At 34.6% G+C, this 25,480-nt stretch overlaps 2 protein-coding genes across 3 annotated transcripts in view; both read left to right on the forward strand.

The window, feature by feature from the left end:
- The first annotated feature begins 2,663 nt into the window (after nt 1-2,663).
- LOC124629929 (hemicentin-1-like) overlaps nt 2,664-25,480 on the forward strand; it is a 54,362-nt gene continuing 31,545 nt past the window's right edge. The window contains exon 1 of one of the 2 annotated variants that reach the window (XM_047163603.1): nt 2,664-2,982. The gene's annotated coding sequence lies outside the window, so the exon portion shown is untranslated. The remainder of the gene's footprint in view (nt 2,983-25,480) is intronic. The other variant, XM_047163605.1, reaches the window with a different exon arrangement.
- LOC124629928 lies at nt 19,907-23,629 on the forward strand. Its single transcript, XM_047163602.1, has 2 exons — nt 19,907-20,435; nt 20,972-23,629. The coding sequence occupies exon 2, from the start codon at nt 20,975-20,977 to the stop codon at nt 23,294-23,296; it is 2,322 nt and encodes a 773-aa protein (XP_047019558.1). The 5' UTR covers nt 19,907-20,435; nt 20,972-20,974; the 3' UTR covers nt 23,297-23,629.

Raw genomic sequence — 25,480 nt, forward strand, 5'->3', positions numbered from 1 at the left:
AGTGAAAATTCCGAATATGGTTGTCAACACATAATAGAAGTCGATACAAAGGGTGAAAGTACCGATTACGAGAAACACCAGTCATTTCATTATTGGCCTATTTCACCTCGATTGGTATAAAACCTGGCTCAATCGTCCTCATTGAGCTTAATGATCAGGCTTTTGTGTTGTAAGCTGCGGGACGGTTTCAACTGTTTTCCGATCGAAAAAAAGCCATCTGAAGTTATTTAAAATGTGTTTCATATAAATCATAACGACTTTAAGTTTCATGTGAGCAAGAAATACGTGTATACTTTTATCATAAAGTTTCCCATTTTTTTGTTTCTTTGTTTGTACCATACTAAAGGCTCCGAAACTATTGAACTGATTTGAAAAATCCTTCCACTTTTAGGAAGTTACATTATCCTCGAGTAAGAAAAGCTATACCTATTTTACACGGAAGGCGGGTGAAATCGCGGGAAAACAGCTAGTCTTTTATAACAGAAACGTAAATAAAATTGTAATTACGAGAATAATTTTACATAGGTATTCTAGTTCCAGTTAACGTATTTATTTTAAAACACCAACTTACATTAAACATAGGCACCAATTTTTAAGCTAACGAAACTATTATTTTAGGTCTCAACGTGTCACATAAATGTTTATACAAAAGAAGACTTCTATTCAATGTCAAAGGTCAAACGCGACCTTTTCAGTTATTTTAGGCGATACATTTACACAAGTAAAATTCTCATTTAAATATTAGATCTTTCCTTTTTCGACCTGCTCTCAGGTCAATTGACTTTTCCATTTTCCCATTTCTGAATGGTTGCAGTATGTAAGAGAAGACTTTCCGGTATCCCGAGTATAGCCGAGTATACCCGAGTGAACCCGACATAGAAAGCAGGAAATCGTATATTCTAACTTGTGACAAGTTTAGCCTGTGGTCCGGACGCGGTTGGTGACGTCATTTGATCCTGAACCGATGTAATATCAGATAATGCTTAGAATATTGTCCAATATCTATCAGCGAACTATTCCAATAGGGTGCTGTTAGGTTAATATTAAGCGGTGGTATTTTGGTTTATGCGCCAATTAATGCATAGATAAAACGACTGCAGCTTGTGGAGTGAATGTGATTATGTAATTTGTAGGCAGAATGACTGAAAATTTAATATTAGTTTAGGTATATTGTGTATCTTTGATAAGCATAGGCCTCGAGGTCAATAACTTAGAAAATCATACGTAGTAAAGGTAATAATTAACGTGGATGCGGCATTTTGGTATCGATTAATTAAAATGGGGATTTTGAACGGTCATTGCATAGGTAAATACATAACAGTCAAATATTAACAGCTTAACTCACATCGCTCTCATTCACGTCAAACCCATACTCATCAATTCTCTAACGACAATAGAATATTCAGGACCAGCTAAATCTATTGTTACAAGCACATAATTATGCTATTTACAAACCACCTACCACCAGAGAAATCTAGTTTTAACCGGTACCTAGCAAACAAAGCTTTTGATTTAAATCTACGCAATAATGGTGAGTGAGTGAAACGTGACCAATGCCTGAATGAACGAACGAAAAGCTGAACAATTCGATGCTTCGAACACAATTCATTCAAAGTCTGTGAGCATCGTAAAGCCGACATCGACGGTTAAACAGTGATGTCAATTGCAGTTGAATACTTTTTACTGAGTATAAACGTAACTACAGTTTATTTTATCCTCGAAACTAAAACAGCTTTTTTAAGATTCGAATATTGTTAGTGCGATTATATAAGAACTGATAGACAAAAAGTATCAATCTAATAAATTGAACAATCCTTAATCGTAACAAAACCGAACACGATCGAAACTTCGCTTAACAGCTAGTTTATTAATGTACCTCCAGTAACTTATAAAATAAAAATATCTTACAAAAGAAAACAATTATATTTTCCTGTAAACATCACAATAGCGCGCTTAAAGCTCCAACCAGGCGTGCAGCCACTACAAAAACTCAGTTTACAAATTCAGAAGAATATTAAAATAGTCTGTACAAACTCTGTGGTAAAAGGTTGGAGGTTCAACCTGTATCTGTAGAATTTTTAATCTAGTTAAAAGGCTTTAAAAAACGTTTTTGGGAATCAAGCATTGCCATAAAACCCTCAGAGGATACCAAAAGATTAATTGCAATCGTAATTTAGTGCAGGTTTATTGAGAAAATCTTGTTAAAGCCTTACTGTTTTAACGTACAAAACAAAACTCAGAGATGAAAAGGAAAGAAAACAAGGCGACAATCTCATCATCTCTTTAATACTTCTAACAAAATACACACTTAAGATTAGACCCTCATCGCTCCATTTAAACAAAAAACAATACAAAGTACATTAATTAAGGCGAACAGGACCAAAATTTAATTACGCCGTGCGTAAGTTATGCTAATTCTTCGGCCGATTATAAGATTAAGTTGAGTGTGAATTACTGTCGTTCCTTATAAGAAAAAGGCGGGCTCGTTGTACCGCCTTGTTGTTCTTCGGGTGATTACATTGCGGGAGAATCCCTCGGCGCGTTTCTCGTACCTTCAACGGGCGGTCGGCGGTTTTGCAATTTAGTTGGAACGGGCGATGAGAAAAATTTGCGGCGGAGGACGCGGAGCGCTTGCGCGCGGTAGCACGCGGCGCGGCATCCGCGGCACGGCAAGCCCGCAGTCAGCGACGCGGCGCGACGCGACTAGTCTGCGCCGACACGCTCCGAGCCCGGCCCGCGCACCCCCCCGCACGTCAAACTAACTAATTGATTTATACCCCCAAACATTAGTAAACGAACTTACTACAACTTTATGTGCCACGCAATCTACAGTGCTGTGAACTTTTTTACGTTGAACAACTCCCAGTTATGACTTCAAAGTGTTTTTAGGCTCGTTTAAAGTTTATTTTCTCATGTTTTATTTAATGCTGGAGCCGGAGGAGCAGCAATATGTCATGGTAAAATGACACTGGATGAATGATGGTAAATATTATAGCCACGCTCTTTGTGTTAAGTTAGAACATCACGCTGAGTCACGGTGACAAAAATGAGCTAATGGATTCCCTCGCACAAAATAGACACACAAATAAAACGTGAAATTTAAAACTCTGCATCATTTATTATCTCGTCACCAACGCAATTTGTATGAATAAATGAATAACTAATCAGTTATTACAACTTTTACATAATAATATAGCTAGAGTTCTGGGGAAGACTTCGTTACGATGTGAATTTTAATATAACTAATGCTCCGGTTCCCGGCGACTTCTAATTCTACATTTTACGACTTTTTTGAATATTTAATTTAACGTTCCAACTGTTCAATTTACAAGTGAAACGAATGAAAATCTCTGTCGCACTTTTTACGATTTTCTAACGACATTTTTAAAACGGTCAAGTTTATATCTTTTAATTAACTTTTAGTGAAGCTGAAGGAAATAATTAAAATTAACACCAATAATGGGGTACTGTTTAACGACAAAAAACGCCATGTCAAATACTGTTACTTAACTGCATCCGATAAGAATGGAAGCTGACCCCAACACATTTGTGGAAAGGGTAGGCAGATGATGATAATGACATAACAAAGAAACTTTTATATTAAAAAAAAAAAAAAAAACAAATTAATATTTCATTGTCAAACCAAATTCTGGACAGTTGGCTCTTTGTATAACTTTTTATTTGCTAATTGAGCAATCAGCGGCTTCATTAAGACACTTCCTATTTCCTTGAGCGCCAACGAAGGGAAAAGATCTTTCTCATGTTTTATTTATTTCTATTATTGCTTTTCTTTTGGGCGTAGTTAGCAGACCATTAGGTTTCACTAGTATAACTTTCGGCATTTAGCTTACGCAGAATAAACGTTTTCGGAGGTAACTTATTTATTATAGTCTTATTTATTATACTACACTGTAGGAAGACTATGGATTGTTGGAGAATTTTCGTTTAGCGTGTTAAGTATATTGTGAACTTATATGGTGAACTCAGTGTGATTTAAACAGTTTTAAAACACATTACACATACAAAGATATGTGTATTTCAATAACACAGCTAAATAAAAATGATTCTTTCCATATCAATGTCTAAAACATACACAGCCTTTATCAACATCAAAAATGTTAGCCACAAAACAATTGCTATACTTTAATACACGATTTAAAATTGGAAATGACAGGCGAGCAACAATTTGTCCTTTCTTACTCATATTTATTCTATACAGTTCGCAAAAACTGGCTTAGTGCCAATATCACAAAATGTACCTACTAGGTAGTAATTTTGAGATTTGCTTCGCATACTAAAATACCTTTTTTAAATTCGATAAGAAATCCGTAAAGTTGGATTAAACTTTACGGTGAGCTATTTTGGCCTACTGAGTGATGGTTTTACTTCTGAAAATTGTTTTACATGGGTAAGTATATTTTTTTATTCATATTTGGAGTCTTGTATAGGAACTTCCAAATATTTAATACCTAGTTAGATAGGTATATTAAAGCTGTCGATGTGTGGATTGACAGGCACGAGGTATGAAATTGATCTTCAACCATCCAGGAACAGACCAATTGTGAGGTAAACGTCAAAGGCTTAACCTTGATCGATCTGTATGCTTACTACATATATATTTATTTATATAGGACGACAAAATACAGGAGTCATAATAATGTTCCAAAATATAGCGGTTAACCGGGTTTAAAAACTCCCCTCGATTACCCAAATTAAACTTAATAAAATATTAGCCATTTGGGTGCGACGATAATTAAATTTAACGCTTATGCCTTCATTAATAAAGTCCATATTTACGTGTTAATTTGCAACAATTTACATACTTTCCCGTAATTTTTACGGCACACCCTTCGGAAATATTTTTAGTTAATAAAAAGTTTCGGTCGTTTCAGTATTTGGGCTGGAAAGTAGGCATATTATTTTCACGTAATTTTAATGGCAGGTTGAGTTTTGGAACTGATGTCTTTATTGCCTTCCATAAAACTTAATTTACGTTTGCTCGATTACAATATTGTTCCCTTGCTCTGTGATCAATATTTTTGTCACCCTCGAGGAAAATAGTTCTAAAAATATACCTAGTTCTTTGCTATGTTTTCAACAACAGTTTAAAGATGACCTGTTTTGGAAAAATATGTAGGTTTTTCAGATTTTATAACTAAATGTACTCACAATTTCAAACATTTATTTTATTACACTTCCAATTCACGAAACAGACTTAAATTGTTTACAATATTTAACAAAATACAATGTTTATGAGATAGTACGAACCGGTCTATTAGATATTCATTCGATTGAGCTCAAACCAGGAGCGAAGCAAATTCATGTTTGTCAGTTCTCGCTTCAACATTCACCAAAGATATTGGCTAACAACGTTACAGATGCAGCTGAAATGTTATAGATCGTATACTCGCTGTTCCTTGTAGATTTCTGATATTCTCAGGTACAACATTATTTGATGGTTTGCAATATTCGATCTATCTGTTTGATTGGCTTCTAAAGATGTAATTTTGGCATAAGCCCCATACAAGTAATTCCTATCTCCAGTTAAGTATTGGGAACAGTCGTTAGATGAATACATTGGGTACTTGGTTTGTGTAGGTATCAGGCAGCAATTTTTAAAATCGAACATTAAAAACACAATTGAAAATACGGATAGCAATGAACTGAAATAAGCTCATAATATTATGTTTTTTTTTCATTGAATATTTGTCTGTCATGTTATGACAGGCTTACCTACATACCTACTATGTTTTATGAGGAAAAGGTCACCTAAACATTCGTCTGCGTAGTTGTCAACATTTCTGCAAAATAGTTTCTTTTTGGTAACTTTAATAAATACACCTTCATAATGCTTAATGTCAATATGATTTGTCATTAATACATTTCAAGTAGTGTCATAAATAAATTTAAAAATAACTATGTTTATCTGTCTGCCCCACTTTCACGCCTGAACAAGGAAAACGGACATAACCTATTTTTTACTCAGCTGCAGGAAGTAAGTAGTCTCCCGGGACATAGGTGCTTTACATAAGGTAGGGAAACAGTCAGTCCTTACTATTTTTACAAACCTTTTGTACTTTGTGTTCAAAAAACCACAAACAAAAATGGAAAAGAATAACTTTAATTCGATTGTACGTTCAATTTTGGAAATTTTCCAGTTTCATAGAAAAAATGGCACTCCCACATAAGTTTTTAATTGGCTCTGTCTACATAATAACAATTGTCATTGCAAACTTTTAAGTAATAAGCAATTGCGTAATGACTTTATGATGAAAGTGGCCATTTTATTTGTTTACAGCGAAACTCAATTAATACATGCGGCTAATGTAATTTTAAGTCGATATGCTAATGTAGTTTGATAATTCTATATTAAGTATAATTCGTATACGATACTATTACAGTAATATTTAAACCAATAAAAAGAAGATATTTTGGTTTCTTTTTAACAGTCTTCAATAAATGGAGAATCAGTTCAGATTTTTTTATAATAGGGACAAAAATTTCTTCTAAGATCAGATATCTGCCTAAATCAAGTAACAAAATGTCATTTGTCAACCGTATTTATTATAAATCAATCAATGAATCGATTCTTGAACAGTTAACTACATATCTGTTCTCAAGCATAAGCCAAAACCAATTTCGCTTAAGAAAACACATGCGATCTTAATCCTTCCCCATCAGTTAACATCGATATAGCTAGTACATATACCCCGTTTCCTCCTGACTATTCACCAAGTGCTGCAAAAACACTCTTATAAGCCTGTTAACGTAATCGCTCACTCGTTCGAGATAATCGATTCGTCTTGTTCCACTAAACGTTGGAAAAGTTTTTCGTGTACAAACTGACATATCAATCAATTTTCTGTGTCTTAATTATTTGTGGAATATTTTTTGGGTAAATATAAATCACTCTTTAATAATAATATAATTACAGAAGTATTTTTAGGTACTTGATAATATTCCTTGGATCCGCAAGACCGATGTTGATGAATCTTTAGTTTTTATAGATACTACCTTTCTCCAGCGATTTGGCCCTCTTCTTGGTTGAACTATTACATGTATGGATAAAAAGTAGCCTCTAGGTTATTCTGATTTACAAGCTGTGTTACTGTCAAGTTCATGAAAATTCGTGCAGCGACATAGCACACGTAAAACTTTTATAACATCGGATATCATGGCCGTCTCTTATTTTTCTTAGACGAAACCACACAGATTAATTTTTCCACGTGCAATCGATGGCCAACTTCTCAGTATAAACGAAATAATTGACGATCACGGTACCGAACACGGATACCATTATTTGTGACGTAATTATGGTTAATCACATTCAGGTAGAGGATCCTTATCAGGCATACAATACCCTCCTTCATAATAATCTTCTTGGTCGGGTGAAATCACGTCATTGTTGCCTGATAGTGATGTGATGAGGACAAAGCGTCCTTGATTATAGGAAACAGATACTGGTTGAAATAGTAGTGTGATCTAAGAGGTGATCTTGAGGTGACAATCTTTGAGGTTTGGTGTAGTATTTTCTTGAACAGTAACCTTTAAAACACAAAATAAAACATCTGAATTGATAACCTCCTCCTTTATGGGAAGTTGGTTAAAAATAAGTGATGGAAAAATGAGAAAACAGCCGGCATCATAGGGTACAAGTATAGTTATGGCTAGAAAAGTTATCGTGTATGCCGGTCGTATTTGTAATATCGGACATTTAACTATGTATACATACATAGGTAAGGGAAGTAAACACCTATAGTTATTTGCCATCTAGAATTTGCGTTTGCGGACACAAATCAAATGTACACAAATATTATTCAGACTAAAGGTCATGAAATCGATCTCAACGAACCGCTATTCACTGGATAACTGTGCCAAGCGACCAAACACATCGCGATGCTTGTTTGTTTTAGCTACAGATAATGTATGTACATATATTGAAAATATAGTATCATTTCTGATTACATAATCATCAGTTAAAAAAAAAAACATCATATACCGTAAGATATCATTAGCTAAACTGAGGAGGACTAAGCTCCATTATGAAAGACCAAAGTACTTTTATAAACTAGCAACATTTAATTAATTCTGCCTGCCAACAGCCTATCTTGGCCACAATTAATTACATTCAAATACCTCACACACACAATACCGTCGCACTAACACAACAACACGCCCTAAATTGGCTTATAATGATGTCATAATACAACAATAACGATACACTTCTAACAAAGAACAAGGGTGCTAACAATAACCGAATTTTTGCGAGAATTCCCAACGCCAACAATTTGATAATTACATGCCTAACTGTTATTGGGGGACTCAGCACACCAATTAGCAGCTCGATGCTGCAAATTGCTTCTCGATTAAGCAATTACCACGCAATTGAGTTCTAACATCAAAGCACCCCACCTATATTTTAATCAAAATTAGGTTATCATATTTAGATCAACACCACAACCAAGGTTAAGATGCTAATTTCATTTTGACGCAGGTCAGCGAAAATGGAAAATAAAGGAAAAGCGTCCGGGAAGAAAACTTAACAAGTGACAGCTTCCTAGGGTTTTCGGAACTGACAAGGGTCAACGGAATCGTTGGATACAAGCCTCCCAGAATCCTCGTAAAGTGGGGATCCATAAGTTACGCTGAACAGCGCCTTTCTGCGCAGCTCAAATCATTACGTCTAAACAAAAAGATTAGATCCCTTATCACGTTTACCGGATTCTTTATAACAAAAGGAAAACAATGAAACAAAATAAAGCGTCGCCGTGTTCCGTAAGTCACATCACTAGTGATCCACTCCCTCAGAGATGAATGTATTAATATTCTCCTAGCGTCTCTCCTGGGTGATAAACGAAAAAGTTTGCGATCCAAAAAAATATTAAAATAAAAAATAGGTAGCAACTATATTAATAAATTCTTTTCACGTTCAATACATACGTCTCCGCAGACATAGGCGAAGGGAATTTCAACTAGGTATACGGTATACAGCATAATATTGTTACTAGAGAAGGGAAGATTAATCAGAATTCAGATTTGGCTTCCTTGTTACTTTAGGGTAACACTACGGGCTGACGGCAGCGTTTATTTGAATAAAAGGGTTGTTTTACGCAGATATTTTAATCTAAAGTCAATAAAAAGATCCCATGTAAAGGATTCAATGATCCCCAGTAACGCTGAAAATGTTGTTTATTGTTTTGATAAAACAATTTGTGTGTTTCCTTAAATCATTCTGTTTATATTTATATCAATTTACATAAGCAATAAATAACATTTTTGATCATCAAAATATATAAATCAAAAAACGTCAAAAATTAGGCGGCACCGAAACATCCAACAGAAAGAACTCCAAAAGAATTCTTCGCAAAAAACAAATGCATAACTCTTAGCAACGATCTTTGTCAGAAAATAACAAAAGTATTTGAACATCGTCCCGGCTAAGCGATAAAAAGGCCGAAGATTCGACGTTGGCCGAAAGATTGCTCTCGTCCGGACTCAAACGTTACGTATAGGAGCATTATAGGGGCCCCTACCAGGCATTTATGTAGCTCGATAGTTTTTAGAATTTCTCTTATGACCTAGGCTCTGGGCTCTGGCCAATTTAAAGCCTTTCGGATGATTGGTAGTTTATTGAGAGCGATTGGCGGTATTTTGTAGGCCTTATTTACTGAAAGATATGTTACTGGCTTCCGAAGCCAAAAAGGTTCGTTGGTAAGGCAAACTTAAGTTTACTCGTAGACCCTGGTAGTTTTATACATAATCGGAACTAGATATGATATAACTTAAGGTATATTTATCCGACAGGGAACTGTTGAACTGAATTGTACCGACCGTGGTTGCGGGTGGACTCATAATTCATTTTGTGGCTCATATTAATATCCGATACTATATTGCATAAAACACATTATAACTATCTAGATTCTTTATGAAGTCATAAAGTAGTAAAGAAGCTAATAAATTAAGAACATTCACCTCTATATCAAAGGAAACGATTGTAACCACAACTTCCAAGTTTTATCGATTCTCAGCTTCCTACTACGGACCTTTCAAACTCGATTTTTCTAATCATTCGGTCAAATGTTTGTTCGACTAATATTGTGATAAACTCGTCGCCCTAGTTCTTAGAACTTTATTTAATCAGGAAAGAGTTTCTATCTTGTTTAGAGATAACTCTGTGCTTGCTTGCGGGATGTTTGTTGGTTATTATATCATAGATATAACTTAAGAATAGTAATATCAGTTTTGGAATATGGGTTTATACTCCTTGGGCAGTAAGACCTCTTTTATATTTGATTAGGTACTAGTTTCTGCAATTTGCCATTATTTGCTCTCTAAGGAAACTAATTCCCACAGTTGGAGTTATTCCTATGTATAAGCTACATTAATGTCCATCAAAATTCCTTTAGCAGTTGGCACAAGAAGAGGTAATAAACATACACACTCATAAACGCTTCTATAGCATTGGCATTATTCACTCCAGAAAAACCTAGATCTAAGTGCCCATTTTTAGTTAATCCCAGTTGACACAGAAGTGATTAGTTCACCCGCATAGCTAACCAAACTCAGATAAAACTAATCTAGCCCACCGTTTGACCTTACAGCGTAGACACTCACTAAATATTTGTGGAAAACAAACCTGACGAGACGAAATCTATTTGAAGCTGACCCGAGATAGCGCGCTCAATATGCCCTGCGAACGAAGATTCCTAGGTTTATCTTGACCAGCAAATGTGCTTGAAGTAAGGCAAGTACCGTCACGGACATCAATTCTCTGAAACTCATTGATTTATATTAAATAGTCCTTTAAAAAAGCTCTCTCAGAACGTCAAAGTAGTTGTATGACTTGATGAGTTGTAAACTAGTTGCATGGTTCCAAGGAGTGGGTCTCATAGAAGAACCGGCAAGAACCAGCGAAAGAAACAGAGTCAGCATTAAAAATACTGAACAGGTGTATATATTAATTATTTACAACATGTTAGGATTGAACTTGCAGATTACCACCAGATGATAAGTTGGAGTTTCGGTATGTGTTCAATCTCGCGAAAATATTACAGAATAAAAGTCCCAAGGTTTGAAAGTGTGTGAAAATTAATGCCAACGATTATAGGTACCTTCATTCCTTTCCTAGACGTATTATGAATGAAGATACAAAGCCATACGTGCGTAAGATTCACGTACGAAGTATATAATGTAGTTGTTTCTCTCCTAACGAATTGTCTGCAATTCTATTTTGTTCCCAGTACTTCATAAGCCCAATCTAAGATGTGTCGATATCTTTTCGCTCCAATAAATACTATTGGATTTTCTGTTGAGAATAATATTTCGTTTCCTAGCTGTCGGCAATTAAGTGACTTGATTTTGTTCTTAGTTATGGTGGCGTGGTAATTAATGATATCTGTGAAGGTATTGTTTCAGTGTTAATAATTTTGGAGTAAATTCAATATATAGGTGTTGAGAATTGTTATAGTATCACGTTTTGCTTTCTGTGTATAAAGAGTACCTTTCCCGTGGTTCCACCTTCAGTCCCCGGAGGAACTTTCTTTCTGAACCTGAAAGAAAGAACATAGAATATCTCCTACCAAACTTCCACCAATTTCTTTTAAAGCATATCCGTGATGATGGCGTCAAAGCGTGTCAAAAACAGACATTATTTAGTTACGTTTGCATTTATAACCTTAATGAGAAAGAAAGGATTTCAAATTAAGCAACCTGCCACAGCTTTGTTCAGGAAATTTCGACGGTGACCTAACCACAAATTCTATTGACAATAACCATTATTTGTCCACCAGAAGACAAGGCTAGCTAATTTCGGTACTTTAGATAGAACCTGCTGATTTGATTGATCTTAGATGTCTTTCATAATTTTCAATTTTGAATACGGGTGATTAGTGTTTATCTAGTGTAGCTAAAAACATCCGTTCATTAACTGACTCTCAGTTTATGTATATGTTATCTGTTACACAAAATAACGAACCATAAAAAGTGACGTTCATAATAACGTTGCAACTTCTTGTCTATAGCACACAATAAAATTATCATCCCAATTTATGAACAAAAAAAAAAACAAAGTAGTATCGAGGTCACAACACTGAATAAACAAAAGCTCGTCATCCTACCTAAACATAATTTAGAAAGAGGTTAATCAACTTTCTAAGTACCTAAGTTTTATGACTTTAGGGTTCACTAAACGCCTAGACTCAAAGATAAAAGTTAGTGGCGAAAATGTTCTAGAACAAACAAAAGCTAACCCACGGAGTAACGAAAGATGAACAGACATGCCATTATGCAGGTAGATCAAGCGCCTTCTTCTAGGCTAAATACGTACAGTGTACATAACTAAACCAACAGTTACAAGTGAACTTGGTGTAAGAGTGTTTTGGGTTATTTGAGACGTTCTGCCGAAGACATTTTGGTATTACAAAAAATGATCGGGTACAAAAAAGGCAGTAACGTCCCTCGTCCCCCGCACACCCAAATTTTGGCACTGTTACTTTCTTAGGAGATTTTCCGTTATGGCAACTCCGCTAGTCATTTTGTTCTCCATGGACTAATCAATTTCTGAAGCAAGCGGATCAGTAGCCAAACAATAAGAAGTCATTAATAAGAAATTAAAGTTTAATTCGGGAAGTTCAATTAGTTTTCATCGCTTTTCATTTAAATTGGCAATGTTTTATTTGGAGAAAACTTTAAGAGTACTTTAAGAGGAAGCACACTACAAAGTTTTAGTCTGCCGATGTTTGGTTTGGATTCACAAATAAATAAGAAGATGAATGGAAGTACACACGTAACAAGGTAATTGTCCGGATTCTTACCGACTAAAAACTTTTATTGAATTCACAAAAAAAAATTACCTTTGTAAATTCTTTCTTTCCTGTCATTATTATGTGTGTGTACAAAAATTTGTAAATAAATATGTATGTCGGAGGCGTCATCAGGATGGCACTATCGTCCGACATCAAGGGTAATCAAGCAAATAGATAACTTAAAGAAACTCAAAAATCAAACAAACTCAAACGTTTATTCAAATTAGTCAGAACAAAAGACAGCCCCCAAAACGCCCGCCCTTCGCCACTTCCTATGTGTTTTGGCTGGGGAGAAGAAGTGGCGGAACAAACTCTCCAGCAACACATGTCTGTCTGTTAGGTTAGAAGAACTTTACAAAAAAAAATCAAAAGACTTTACAATAAGTTTAGGTACTACAACGCTAGGCAATAACACTGTTTAGGTACTTGTGTAGGTACACTACACGTAACGAACGGCAGTAACGCAACGACTCCACGAAGACTCGACGAAGCCTCGACCAAGACTGAGCTCCGCGGACGCCACGCTGACCGCCACGACTCTGCCAAGCGCGCCAAAATGCACGCACCAGAGGGCGCGCTTGCGTCTCGTTTAGTGTCACAAATAAATAAAAAAAAGAAACTATCACCGGGCCAACAGTTGGCCGACTGTTTAGTCTGCATTGTTTCCTTATTTTTAAATAAAACCTTTCATTTTTATTTAAAAGAAAATGTTACAAGCGATTTTATATTTCAACTTCTTGGGAAGTTGTCTTTGTCATGTTATCGAATAGGAAAATATCTTGTATTTTCTCGGATAAACAATAACTCTATTTCCGTATTTAATCGGTACCAAGACAGAAGCTTAGATATCAATATAGAGATTGAGTTAAACTTGTGAATAATATAATATAATATAATACATGAATATTGTCATTGTACGCGTAAGCTCAGGAGAGCTCAGTCGCCGAGTCGCTCAGTCATACAATCATCATCCTCCGAGCCTTTTTCCCAAACTATGTTGGGGCCGGCTTCCAGTCTAACCGGATGTAGCTGAGTACCAGTGCTTTACAAGGAGCAACTTCCCTATCTGACCCCCTCAACCCAGTAACCCGGGCAACCCAATACCCTTTGGTTAGACTGGTGTCAGACTTACTGGCTTCTGACTACCCGTAACTGCCAAGGATGTTCAATGACAGCCGGGACCTACAGTTTAACGTGCCATCCGAAACAAAGTCATTGGTCTCTAAGATATACTTAGAAAGCTCAGTCATACAATGTGCTTGTACATTTACACACACAAGTATGCCTTGACCGCTGTAGTAGGATATATCATCTGTATCTCGTTAATTTTAAACAATATCTTTCATAGCATTTGTCAGCTTTGTATCTCCTTTAAATTATCACAAAATATCCTGATTTTGCAACTGTCAGGCCACCTCTTTACCAGACCCCTTCTAATTATGAAATTGGAAGCTAAAAGCTAAGTCTCAGCCCTTAAAACCTCTAGCTTCCAATCTATGCAATTAATACCTTTACTTTAATTGGGGTGAATTTCAAATGGTCTGCAATCATTAGTGCGTGTCAAGAATTCTAGACAGTCTATAAATTAAACGTCGACAGCAATAAAACAGAACTTATATTGTCATTATTTCTTGGTAATTAAGTTCAAGACCTAAAATGCAAATTTAAGTATTTAGGTTTGCATAGTAATAGGTCCCATCTTTTAATGATGATGGAGGCTGTAAAACTATTTCTTAGATTCAGTAAGTGTTGAATTGGACCTATTACAGTTTTATAGTATGTGGTTAATAACAACTGGTTACGGATTTGATGTCTTAGTTCCATGCTATAAAAACGCTAAGAACAGTATACAAATATAATATGTACAGTATACAAGTAAATATGGAAGTGAAGTTTGAATAAAATGGCTATTTTCAGTTTTCATCGAATAACTTTGCTAAATGTCACTCGTAGGCTCGTAGCCCACTTCACTTGTTTCAAAAGAAAATAAGTATCTGTATGTAAAGTGTCTTCAAGTGACTTTACAATTAAAAGGCATTCTCCTGAGTACACAACTCTCGTATATTAATTAGTTTGAATTAATTACTCCAATAAATGAATTGTTTTTTTTTTAGTTTCATAAATTGAAAGTTTTTTATTTATTTTTGCAATTAATATAAATACCAGCATAAAAACTTACGTTAGACTTAATTTTCTTTTATCAGACCTACAGAGAGATCAGTTCCTTTGATTAATACGAGTATAATATCCATTTCAGATGAGCATTAATTACTTTTTGCTCATTAGAGACATATAATCCATCTAGAAAGGTCTTATTATCCTTTACGATACCCTACGGAATGTCTAGCCTTATCTTAGGTCTGTGGCGTATTAACTCTAATGATTTATACTCTATTCTGTCAGAATGGAATATCGATGGCTAAGCCTAGATCTACGTTTGATCTTTTTGTTCAAGGCATAGGGATTATAATAATTATGATGCTTTTTGTTTGTATTTATTTTGTAATATTCATGCAAGTATTCCATATAAACATATGTATGTATACAGACAAGGTCAGTTATTTATGTTACTGAACTAGACTGTTTTTTTTTTTAAAGCAGCTTACGGCTATTTTCAAGAGCTATTCTAATAACAAAATATGTACGGAGGAAACATCCAAAGCCATAATAAATAAAGGCGACTGTCTTTATTTTCGCATCTTTACCTAAAGTTATTTGGGTTCGAAGTTTGTTCTGACCCTCCATACATCGCCGTAATCATCTCAATATAGACTTCCTTTATTCGTCTTACTTATAATATTATCTATGACTTTAATAAATAAAATATGACCTAAACCACGCCTAATAATATAAGCCAACTTCACCGTAGATAAACGCTATTGCGAATGACGTAACATTGCAAATAGTTTCAAAAATGGAACAAGGCCCAACACAATAATGATGTACGTAAGTAACAGCTATCACGGTTCCTATTATTTGTTCACAAAGAACTGTTCCTTGTCCCCTCGTATCATTACGTTCCTGTACTAAATTGAATAAAAGGCGGACACACCGACATTCGTTGTTAACCCGAGATGGTCCCGCAAATGACTGACAATAGACTCGATTGTGTCTGAATGAAGTGATTTGTGACGGATCACAGGTGAATGTGGAGTCTAAAGGTCAATTTGATACTTTTTGTGAGCGTTCGCACTTATTGAGATAAAAGATTTATCTGAAGAGCGTTCAGATTGTATTTTTTGTTAGACTTCAAGGAGGAAATTACTTGTATTTGAAGAGTTATTTTTATGCTTAGATTTTTCAGATGTCTTTAACATAAAGACCTCAGTATAATACCAATACAAATCTATCTTATGTAACTACATATCATTTCCGTAACAATTGATGTTATTATAAATCGAAGTTGTCAGTTATTTGAACACACACAAATACATATTCTACATACTACAAATATTATATTATTCATAACTACATTCATGTCTATCCGTTTCCTGTAAAACTTTTCGAAAACTGTCAGTCAGGCGTGACAGCAGTTTCAGTAGTTTGAAATGATATTGTCATGAGACGACTAACAGAATATGAAATGTTGATACATGATAGCAAGCAGACATACACACACAAACATTTAAATAGCTGAATTAATAGTATAGGTACGTATACTTACAAGAAAGTAAAAAAATATCCTACTTAAAGAACGCAATATGTATGAGGTAGGTATGTAAATTGTTAGGGATCTACCTTTTCACGCAAAAAGATCTGGACAGATTTTCCTACGATGCTACTTTTTTCATATACAGCAAATAGCTTTTTCAAGATACTAGTGAATCCACGGGTGGAATAAAGTCCTTCTAAAAATTTTTATTGGCAGAAATTGGCTTACAATTTTATGAAATCCGTTAACAAGATTTCATCAAAATCTGCTACCAATTTATTGGTTGATGGGTTAATTATTTTTTGCCCACGAATTTGCATACATATAATTATGACATGTAGCCCGAAATAATAATTATAATTCTTAATTAGTTAATTCTGCTAACGACTTTAACGAGATTTTATATGTTTTGTTCATTACAATTCATTTATGGTTTACTCGTTCAAATATTTTAATTAATTAGTTTAATTGACTTCCACTAGTAAATTGTTGCCCAAATACATTGGTAATTTGTAAATGACTCGTGTGTTACTTGTTTCTATTATTTTGTACATTATTTTCAAAACAAAACATTATGACGTAATAGCTTGATATAGGTACGATGTATCGATAAAGAATATCTTAATACACTATGATGTTGAAATTGTTTTCTAAGAGAGAGGTCCTTAGGGGCATCAAAACATGCGTAGGCGTCTGCCAGACCCTATTTGCCTGCCTATTTAATACTTTTTTACATACAGAAAGTCTGCATTATTATTCAGATAGGCTAGACGGATTTAACGATCTGATGATAAAATATATTATAACTAGTGAAAGGTCCAAGTTTTTTCAATGTTTTTAAAGATATTTTTGATCGGTAATATTTGCGTTCTGCGTGTGTCAGTGTTGGTAAAAATACAGAGTGATATTTTTTCGCGTACGTGTTGATATAATTTACATTTAATAAAAGCCTACTTTTTATCCCACAAAGCTACAACAAAGGAATAATAATTATTTTGCAAAGACTCACGATCGAAGTTCGAACTACCAGTTGCATTATTAACGTAGACTTTAATATTTGCTCATTAAAATAAAGACGTTTCATAAGCTGATTATTATATTATATTTTATACTTAATATAATGATGTAAAGCTAAACAAAACGCAGCATAAAGCTTTCTAATACAGATTATGCTGAAAAGAAACTCTGCATTTTTTATTTTAAAGAATACAATGACAATACATTAGCAAGAATAATGCTTCCAATTTCGACGAAAGTTTAAAAGGTCGTAATACTTTTGTGTCTCCGTTAGTGGTTCTAAAAGAAAATGTATAAACTGGTTCATTGTTCGTTTTTGTGCCAGTTGTAACATCATTTCTTATTACCCGCTTGAGACTTGTTTTTGGCAAATATTTTCCATGTTAAAATGCTCAATTTTGAATAACTAAAACTGTTCTATGCCTTAAAGAAAAAGCAAGAACATAACATTTTTAATAATGATGTCGAAAAACTGTTAAATGACTGTACAAACAAAAAATATTACATTACTTAGGTGGTGTTTTTATCAAAGTTATTACTACTATATATTTAGAAGCTTTAAGGCGGTGTTATATCTTCAAATCAAGACACTTTCGCCTGAAAGGGCATTCATAAGCAATTCTGAGATTAGGTCACGCGAATACGACAGACTTATCGAAATGAATAAATTCAAGGTCTTTTATAGGACTTATATATTACAATTTACTTTTAAGAACCTGTGCAAACGACAGACTTAATTATCAACCAACTATCGGCCGATAGTTGGCCATCCAGCGGACTAAATAGTTCAGTTTTAAGAAGATCGTAATTTTTTTGGTCGGAATATACCTGATTTGCCTAATAAGCATAATTATTACCACACGCTCTTCAAGACTGAAGACGCTGAAGACGCTCTTCAACACTTTCTTCTGACTAGAAGTATGCAGTGTGCAGATATTTTCTCTTAAAATCAATGACCAAACAATACAGAAAAAAAAAACTTTACCGTAAACATATAAAATTCCTAAAAGGTTTACCTTGTTTGATCGAATCCAATTCCCTAGGAGTAAATTCTTGGCCCATACAACACATAAGCGATATATTTCCACCGCTAAATCAATTTATCTGAGCACCTTTGAGAGCTCGCTAAGCTATTGCCTAAGTCTGTAACATGGAGAACAAAATGACTAGCGGAGGTGCCATAACGGAAAAACTCCTAAGAAAGTATTGCACCAAAATGCGGGGGACGAGGAACGTTACTGTTTTCGTTCTGATACGCCTTCTTTGAACCTTATCAATTTTGTAATACCAAAACTCGTTGACAGATATCTCAAAGGACCCGAACTCCTTGTTTACTCGTAACTGATTGTCTTGGTCATGCCTATACGAATTTGACTTAGATGAAGACGCCTGACCTACCTGTATTATAGCATCTCCACTCATTTTTCCTTACTCCGTTGTCTGTACATTTTATCGAACAAGATCAAGCGTTCTCTAAGATTCGCAATACAACTTGCAGGTGGTTTTCAAAGCTTAAATATATATATGCCGGTATAATCTTTCAAGGTTTTCTTTACTAGCATTTGATGTGGCATAAAGCGAAATGTAAATGGGACAAAAAATTTATTCTTTTAACAATGATATTGAAAAATAAAACATACGAATGAAATTGTCCGAGTTATTTATTCAATTTATTTAAAAAGGACCTACTTCTGGCTTACGTTACAGTAGGTATAGCTACTGTTCTATTAATTAAGGAAATAACATTAAACGTGACATTGACAGCGTGAATTATCTCGTGCCTCTGTGACACTTGTCGAGTAGACAGTAGACATATAGAAACAGAATTAAACTTGTTTTTAATTTATTTAATTACATTAAAGTATACACGAGCCTACATTGTTCATTTGTAATATAATTATATTGAAACTGTGAACCTTGAATTTGTTTCTTCTCGAGTTAGAAAATACATGCCTTATTTGGAAAATATATGTTTGCATATTGAAATTAATATAATTTAATAAATTACTACACTCATTCAGAGACTCAAACTGAGGAGGTCAGATAGGGCAGTCGCTCCTTGTAAAGCGCTGGTACTCAGCTACATCCGGTTAGACTGGAAGCCAACCCCAATATAGTTGGGAAAAAAGGATGATGATTCAGAGACTCAAACCACTCTATTTAGCTGATAAGCAACTATGTCATATTACCTTTGTAATTCAAAAAATAATACAAATATTTTATCAGATTTTTCTCAATATTACTTTTGATTCCAACCAGACTTATCCGTCTCTACAAAAAAATAAAGATTGTATTCAAATCACGTATGTACAACCTGAAAGGTGTATTCTCAGTTCGTTTTAAACCTGTACATTAAATGTAAATGTACTATATGGGTCATTGTCATAACCGCGTAAAATTTTGTTACAGACAAAAATCTAAAATTTTAATATAAAGTTGAGAGCTTATTCTTATTTTATAGTAAAGATTATAATTAATTATTTATTAACGTATACTCATAATTACAGATGAAATAAAAATAAACTTTCTACAACACAATTGTTATAGAAAAGTCAGCCTCGGTGGACTGTTACCGCTCACCCTCTTCATACAAATTCGACCATTTATAAAAACCTTCCAAGTAAACTTCACGTTCGAGTATGTTTTCCTAAATTAGACATTTTAATCACTTCAATAACTCAATAATAAACATTATGGCTTAAAAATAAGTCACTTTTAGCGTATAGTATAATGTTATTAAAAGCAACATCTATTTGGTGGACGACATTTATTTTTACAAAATATTTGTGATAACAATAAAATGTTGTGAACGGAACGTTATTCTCGAACGCGTCCAATAGTCAGCTGATCGAGCGCAGCGCCATTTTGTCGCCGGCCGAACAAGATCGAAGTTATTGCTCCTCGTTAAAAATCGCAAATTGTTTCAAAGTTGAGTGTGTCTTTTCGGTTCCTTGTGGATTTTGGTAAGTAAAACCTAAGTAATTCATTACTTTACTTTATATGTTAGAATTGTAAGTAATTAATCTATTTTCAATTGCAACTTCAACATAACCTCAAAATACTGCTTGGTATGAAACAAATTGCCAGAAAAATCCACTCGGTGGACATCTTTTTGGTGGGCCGTGTGTCCACCAAAAAGACGAATGTCTACCGAATGGATTTTTTTTTTTTTTGCTTTGTTCGACCGGGTTCTGCATGCGGGCTTTAACAGTAAAACTAGATATTTCACTGCATAATTAAAATATTGTCTTCGGAAAGCGGTTTGATACATACAAATATTTACTAGATACTTGTTTGTTTTTTTGCAATTTGGGTTTCTAAATTGGGTGATTAAGCAGGTATAAGCAAACATTTTAATCGCATTTGGATATCATTATCAGGATGAAATCTGATGATTTTTAACATCTGGTGGTTGACTTCAATGTGAGATATTCGTGTTTTGCTTTATCAATAAATCTTTCTTTTTGCTTTGCTCAAGCTCGTTCTCTTTTATACACAGGCAATGGTTAGAACTAGAAATAAATTGAGTGAAGAAGAAAAGAAAAAGAAACGACGCGAGCAAAAGAAGTTAAGTATGAGGAGAGCAAGAGAAAAAATGAAGAAAGACCCAGTAGCGTTAGAAGAAAAGCGGAAGAAAGATAGAGAGTACTACTATAGGAAAAAATCGCAAGGGGAAATTAAGACAATAAATGATTTATCAGAGAGACAGCAGAGACAATTAAGAAACAAATGGAGAAAGGATGCAAAATTACGTAGAGACAGACTGAAGTTACAAAGAGAAACGGCACGATTCACAGATGAAACCCCTCCAACAAGTTCAGCTAATTCATTGACATCAAAATCAACTTCCCGGGCTGCAGCAGGCCGGGCTGTAGCTGCGAAAAATAAACGTCGACTTAAATTAGAAAATCTCATGCTAAAATCTAAACTGAAGATTGTAGAAAACAAGCTGTCTAAGTACAAAATGCGCTTAAGTAGATTACAGAACAAGAAGAAAAACAAAGAAAGAAAAAATAAAACGAAGGTAGTGAAAGAAGATTTGAGTGACGCAGTTCAAAGATTTTTACTGAGTGACGAATCAAGTCGTACCACAGCTGGAAAAAAAGAAACTATTACCAGATTTAAACAGAAGAAACAGATCCGGTTCCTCAATGATTCTCTTCTCAATCTGCACAAAAAATTTGTGACTCAGATGAATTTACATACGTCGTATAAAACTTTTTGCCGATATAGGCCGTTTTGGGTCTTGAATCCAAAAGTTACAGCACGTGAGACTTGTTTGTGTGCAACACATACCAACATGGAGTTGATAATAAAATCATTAAAAAATGCCCGTATGATCAATGAAAACTCTGCAATGGCAGTGTGTAAATCCATTTGTTGTGAAGACATGAAAGAAAACTGTCTGGAACGAAAATGTTTGATATGTAGACACAAAAAGATAACATTCAATCAATTTACACCAACAGATACAATAAAATATGAGAGATGGGTCACAAAAAAAGTTATGCAAACGATTAAAGGTCACGAAAAACTTTGCCAGAAGACTATCAAAGAAACAGTGAATACGTCCAAAAGACAACTGATGAACCACTTGTTGGACAATATAGAACGTTTCATGAAGCATACTTGCAATATGTTACATCAGTTTCGTGTCATCAAAAATATTAAAATAAATATGTCAGCATGCGAAGGCTTGTTGCATATTGACTTCTCGGAAAATTACAATTGCAAGTATTCTTCAGAAATACAATCGGCCCATTTTGGTGGATCTAAAGACCAGATTTCATTACACACTGGAGTATTCTATTATGCTGACGAAAATACTGAGGAGAAACGCATCGTTACAAAGTCTTTTTGTACGGTTAGCGAATATTTGAATCATAGCCCTACATATATTTGTGCTCACTTAAAACCAATTATTGCAATGATAAAAACATTAGTGCCTAATTTAAAACGTCTCCACGTTTTAAGTGATGGTCCCTCGACGCAATACAAAAATAAGACCATGTTTCATTTGATTGCTGCTTACTTGGCTGAAGAAACACAGGCAAATAATATAATGTGGCACTTTAGCGAGAGTGGGCATGGTAAAGGGGCCCCTGATGGTGTAGGAGGGTGCCTCAAGCGAACGGCTGATAAGCACGTAGCTAAAGGAAATGATATAAGCAATATCGATGAATTTATTAAATGTGTACATGAGAGCTGCAAAGGAATTGAAGTTATAAAGATCGATGATACTACGGCCAAAGAAATTGAGGTCAAAATTAAAAACTGCACTATCCGGCCTTTCCGTGGCACTATGCAAGTGCATCAAGTAACATGGGACAAAATTGATCCCAAAATGCTCCAGTTTCGAAGGCTGAGCTGTATTACTTGCAATCCTGGTGCGTCGTGTTCTCATTATGATCTAGGTTGTATAAGTCTTGACTTACCACCACAAAACTTACACATTGAGATACCTGCTCTTGCCAGTTCGCGCTCTACGCCAGTTCAGAGTTGTCCTAGCCCCTTTTCAAATCTACATAGCCCACTGATGAGTCCAAACTGGACTCCTATAGTTCAACAGTTGTGCCTTTCAATCGACGGAAAAAAAAACTGTAGCTCAATAGTTGATGAGACTGAAAGCAATGATCCTGAAAAATCAACTTCTTCAAAGATCCTGCGTGGACTAAAAAGTCGAAAACGCATTCGGTTTGCCGATGTTTACTCTGACAGTTCGTGCTCACCACCTGTTTCAAGACCTGAAACACCAGCAGAAGTACACCAGAAGCGTTCTCAACGTTTTTGGTCATCATCAGAGGAGGATGATATATTCTTTTAGTCCACCAAAAAGACATAATCTTTTCGGTGGACAAGTTGTTTTATTTTATCTTTATTTTGTTTTTGATGACACCAGGTTGTTTTTTTTTTATTTGTGTTTATGAGGAGATTCGATTATTTCCATCGAAAAAGAATTAAATTATTTTGTTTTTTTTCTTACTTAATTATACATTGCGTACATTTGGTGGACACTCGTGTCTTTTTGGTGGACCTATAAAACTGTTTTTTTCAAATAACTATGTTATTTCTTAATTCTGATCTCAGACAATTATTTAGTATTGTTACAATTGATCTCATTTATTAAATGAATGTACATTTCTTTAAAAATATTAGATTTTTTTATTTTTTGCAAACTGAACCCCCTTATGACAATGACCCATATACATTATTGATACATGTTGCTTCCGAGAAAGGTACGTTTACCCGCTATTGTATTTACTCTAAAACGATACGCGCTTGAACAATAGTAGGTCCCATTTATTGTCTGTATATACGTATTATATAAAAGGTATTTGTTAGCTTGACAATTATGTGATTGTAGGTATATTGTCAGGGGCTCAATTCTGCTAATTTTACGTAAGCGACTTATTATTGATATCGAACTGAGATTCAATCACGACTCAATTACAATTGCTTTAAGATTGTAGATTAGACTATCCTTCAGACCAATGTAATGTCATTCGAAAACAATTGGGAAACAAATGTCTGCTAAGGTTAAAACTGCTATTGAGAATCAATTGATATCCAATTGACATATACTAAATTAGCAAAATAAAGCCCCTGGTTTTTTCAATGATCATGTTCGAGCTTTCTTTGTGTTTGTTCGAATGGGCAAGGTTGGATCAGTTTAAGTGAACACGTGTTAATCTGTAATTAAACAGTGCCGTTTCAGTTCGTGATTAAATTATAGCGATTTACATTTTCGTGTTGGCAGTGAGACAAAAGAGAAATTGTTAAATAATAAATGTCAATTTCACTTTTGCATACTTTTCGTATGCTAGGTTCATTAACAGTATCGTATTCTGAAGATGTGCGCTCTTGCGTAAAATAAAATTTTAAACGTTCTTTCGTTTATGATAACATATTGCTTAATTAATTTACAAGCCGACGTGAAGCACCTACCAAAATTTTTGCTTACCATTAGGGTCGGTATACATCATACTCGTACCTTCAAAAACCCGCACAATTCAATTTGAATGAGGTGAAGAAAAGCATCTAATTAGCCCAGGTTCAACTCGAGTGGGAAACCGGGGTTAAACTCAACCTGCCCTCAAAAAGGATGAATAAAATATATAAGTCCATCTTTTTTGGGCCAAATTGAGATCGAAAACCGTCTGTACCAACAAGGCCTCAACCTAATTTGTATTCACGATTAATGATAGTAATAAATCATACAAGAAATTTTGGCACATAGGAATCTTTCAAAAGTTTTATAAATGTTAAACTGGCGGGCTGTAGGTGATTTTTGGGTCAAACTTTTGCTAGAACGCTAAGAATTTTCTATATATTCAGTAACTAGCTGTTGACTGCGAGTTTGACAATATGAATTTCACTTTATGAATATAAGTTTGACTATTCAGATAGTGAAATAAAAAGTTATTCGATATCATAAAATATCTGAGATCGTGTTTACCAACTTGGATCCTGAATCTTTCAATCCTTTCTGTGAAATAGTAACAACCATATTTCCGAACGATTCGATCCGAACAAACTTTCACATTCATAATATTCTCAGAATTGTGTAGGATTAAGTTTCATCATTATAAATGTAAAGTACTGTATATTTTCGTAGGTACGTATCTTTTGTTATCAAGTACGGGACCGGCATTCACGTACTAAGCATCCCGACAACAAAAGGGTGAAATACTTTAACCAAAATAAAGATCTTTCTCCTTTATCCTGAAATATTCACAAAATTCAACGTGGTACACGTTTTAAGCAATGATTTGCGGATTATGTTTAAAAATTAAAAAGGTTGACAATCTCTTAAGTGGGTGGTGAGGGTTTAATATATTTAAAACATTCGGAACGAACACAGCTTTCCGTTTAATAAAGGTTCTCTTTGTTAAGTCCATTTCTGCTTAAGAGTGAATACTATAGCAGTTCTTATTTCAGTACCTAACATTACAATTCCAGACCATTTTTATTAGATTTTTGGCTTTTAAATAACAATAAATCTAACAAC

The sequence above is a fragment of the Helicoverpa zea genome, chromosome 4 (assembly GCF_022581195.2).
Source record: "Helicoverpa zea isolate HzStark_Cry1AcR chromosome 4, ilHelZeax1.1, whole genome shotgun sequence".
NCBI classification, from domain to species: domain Eukaryota; kingdom Metazoa; phylum Arthropoda; class Insecta; order Lepidoptera; family Noctuidae; genus Helicoverpa; species Helicoverpa zea.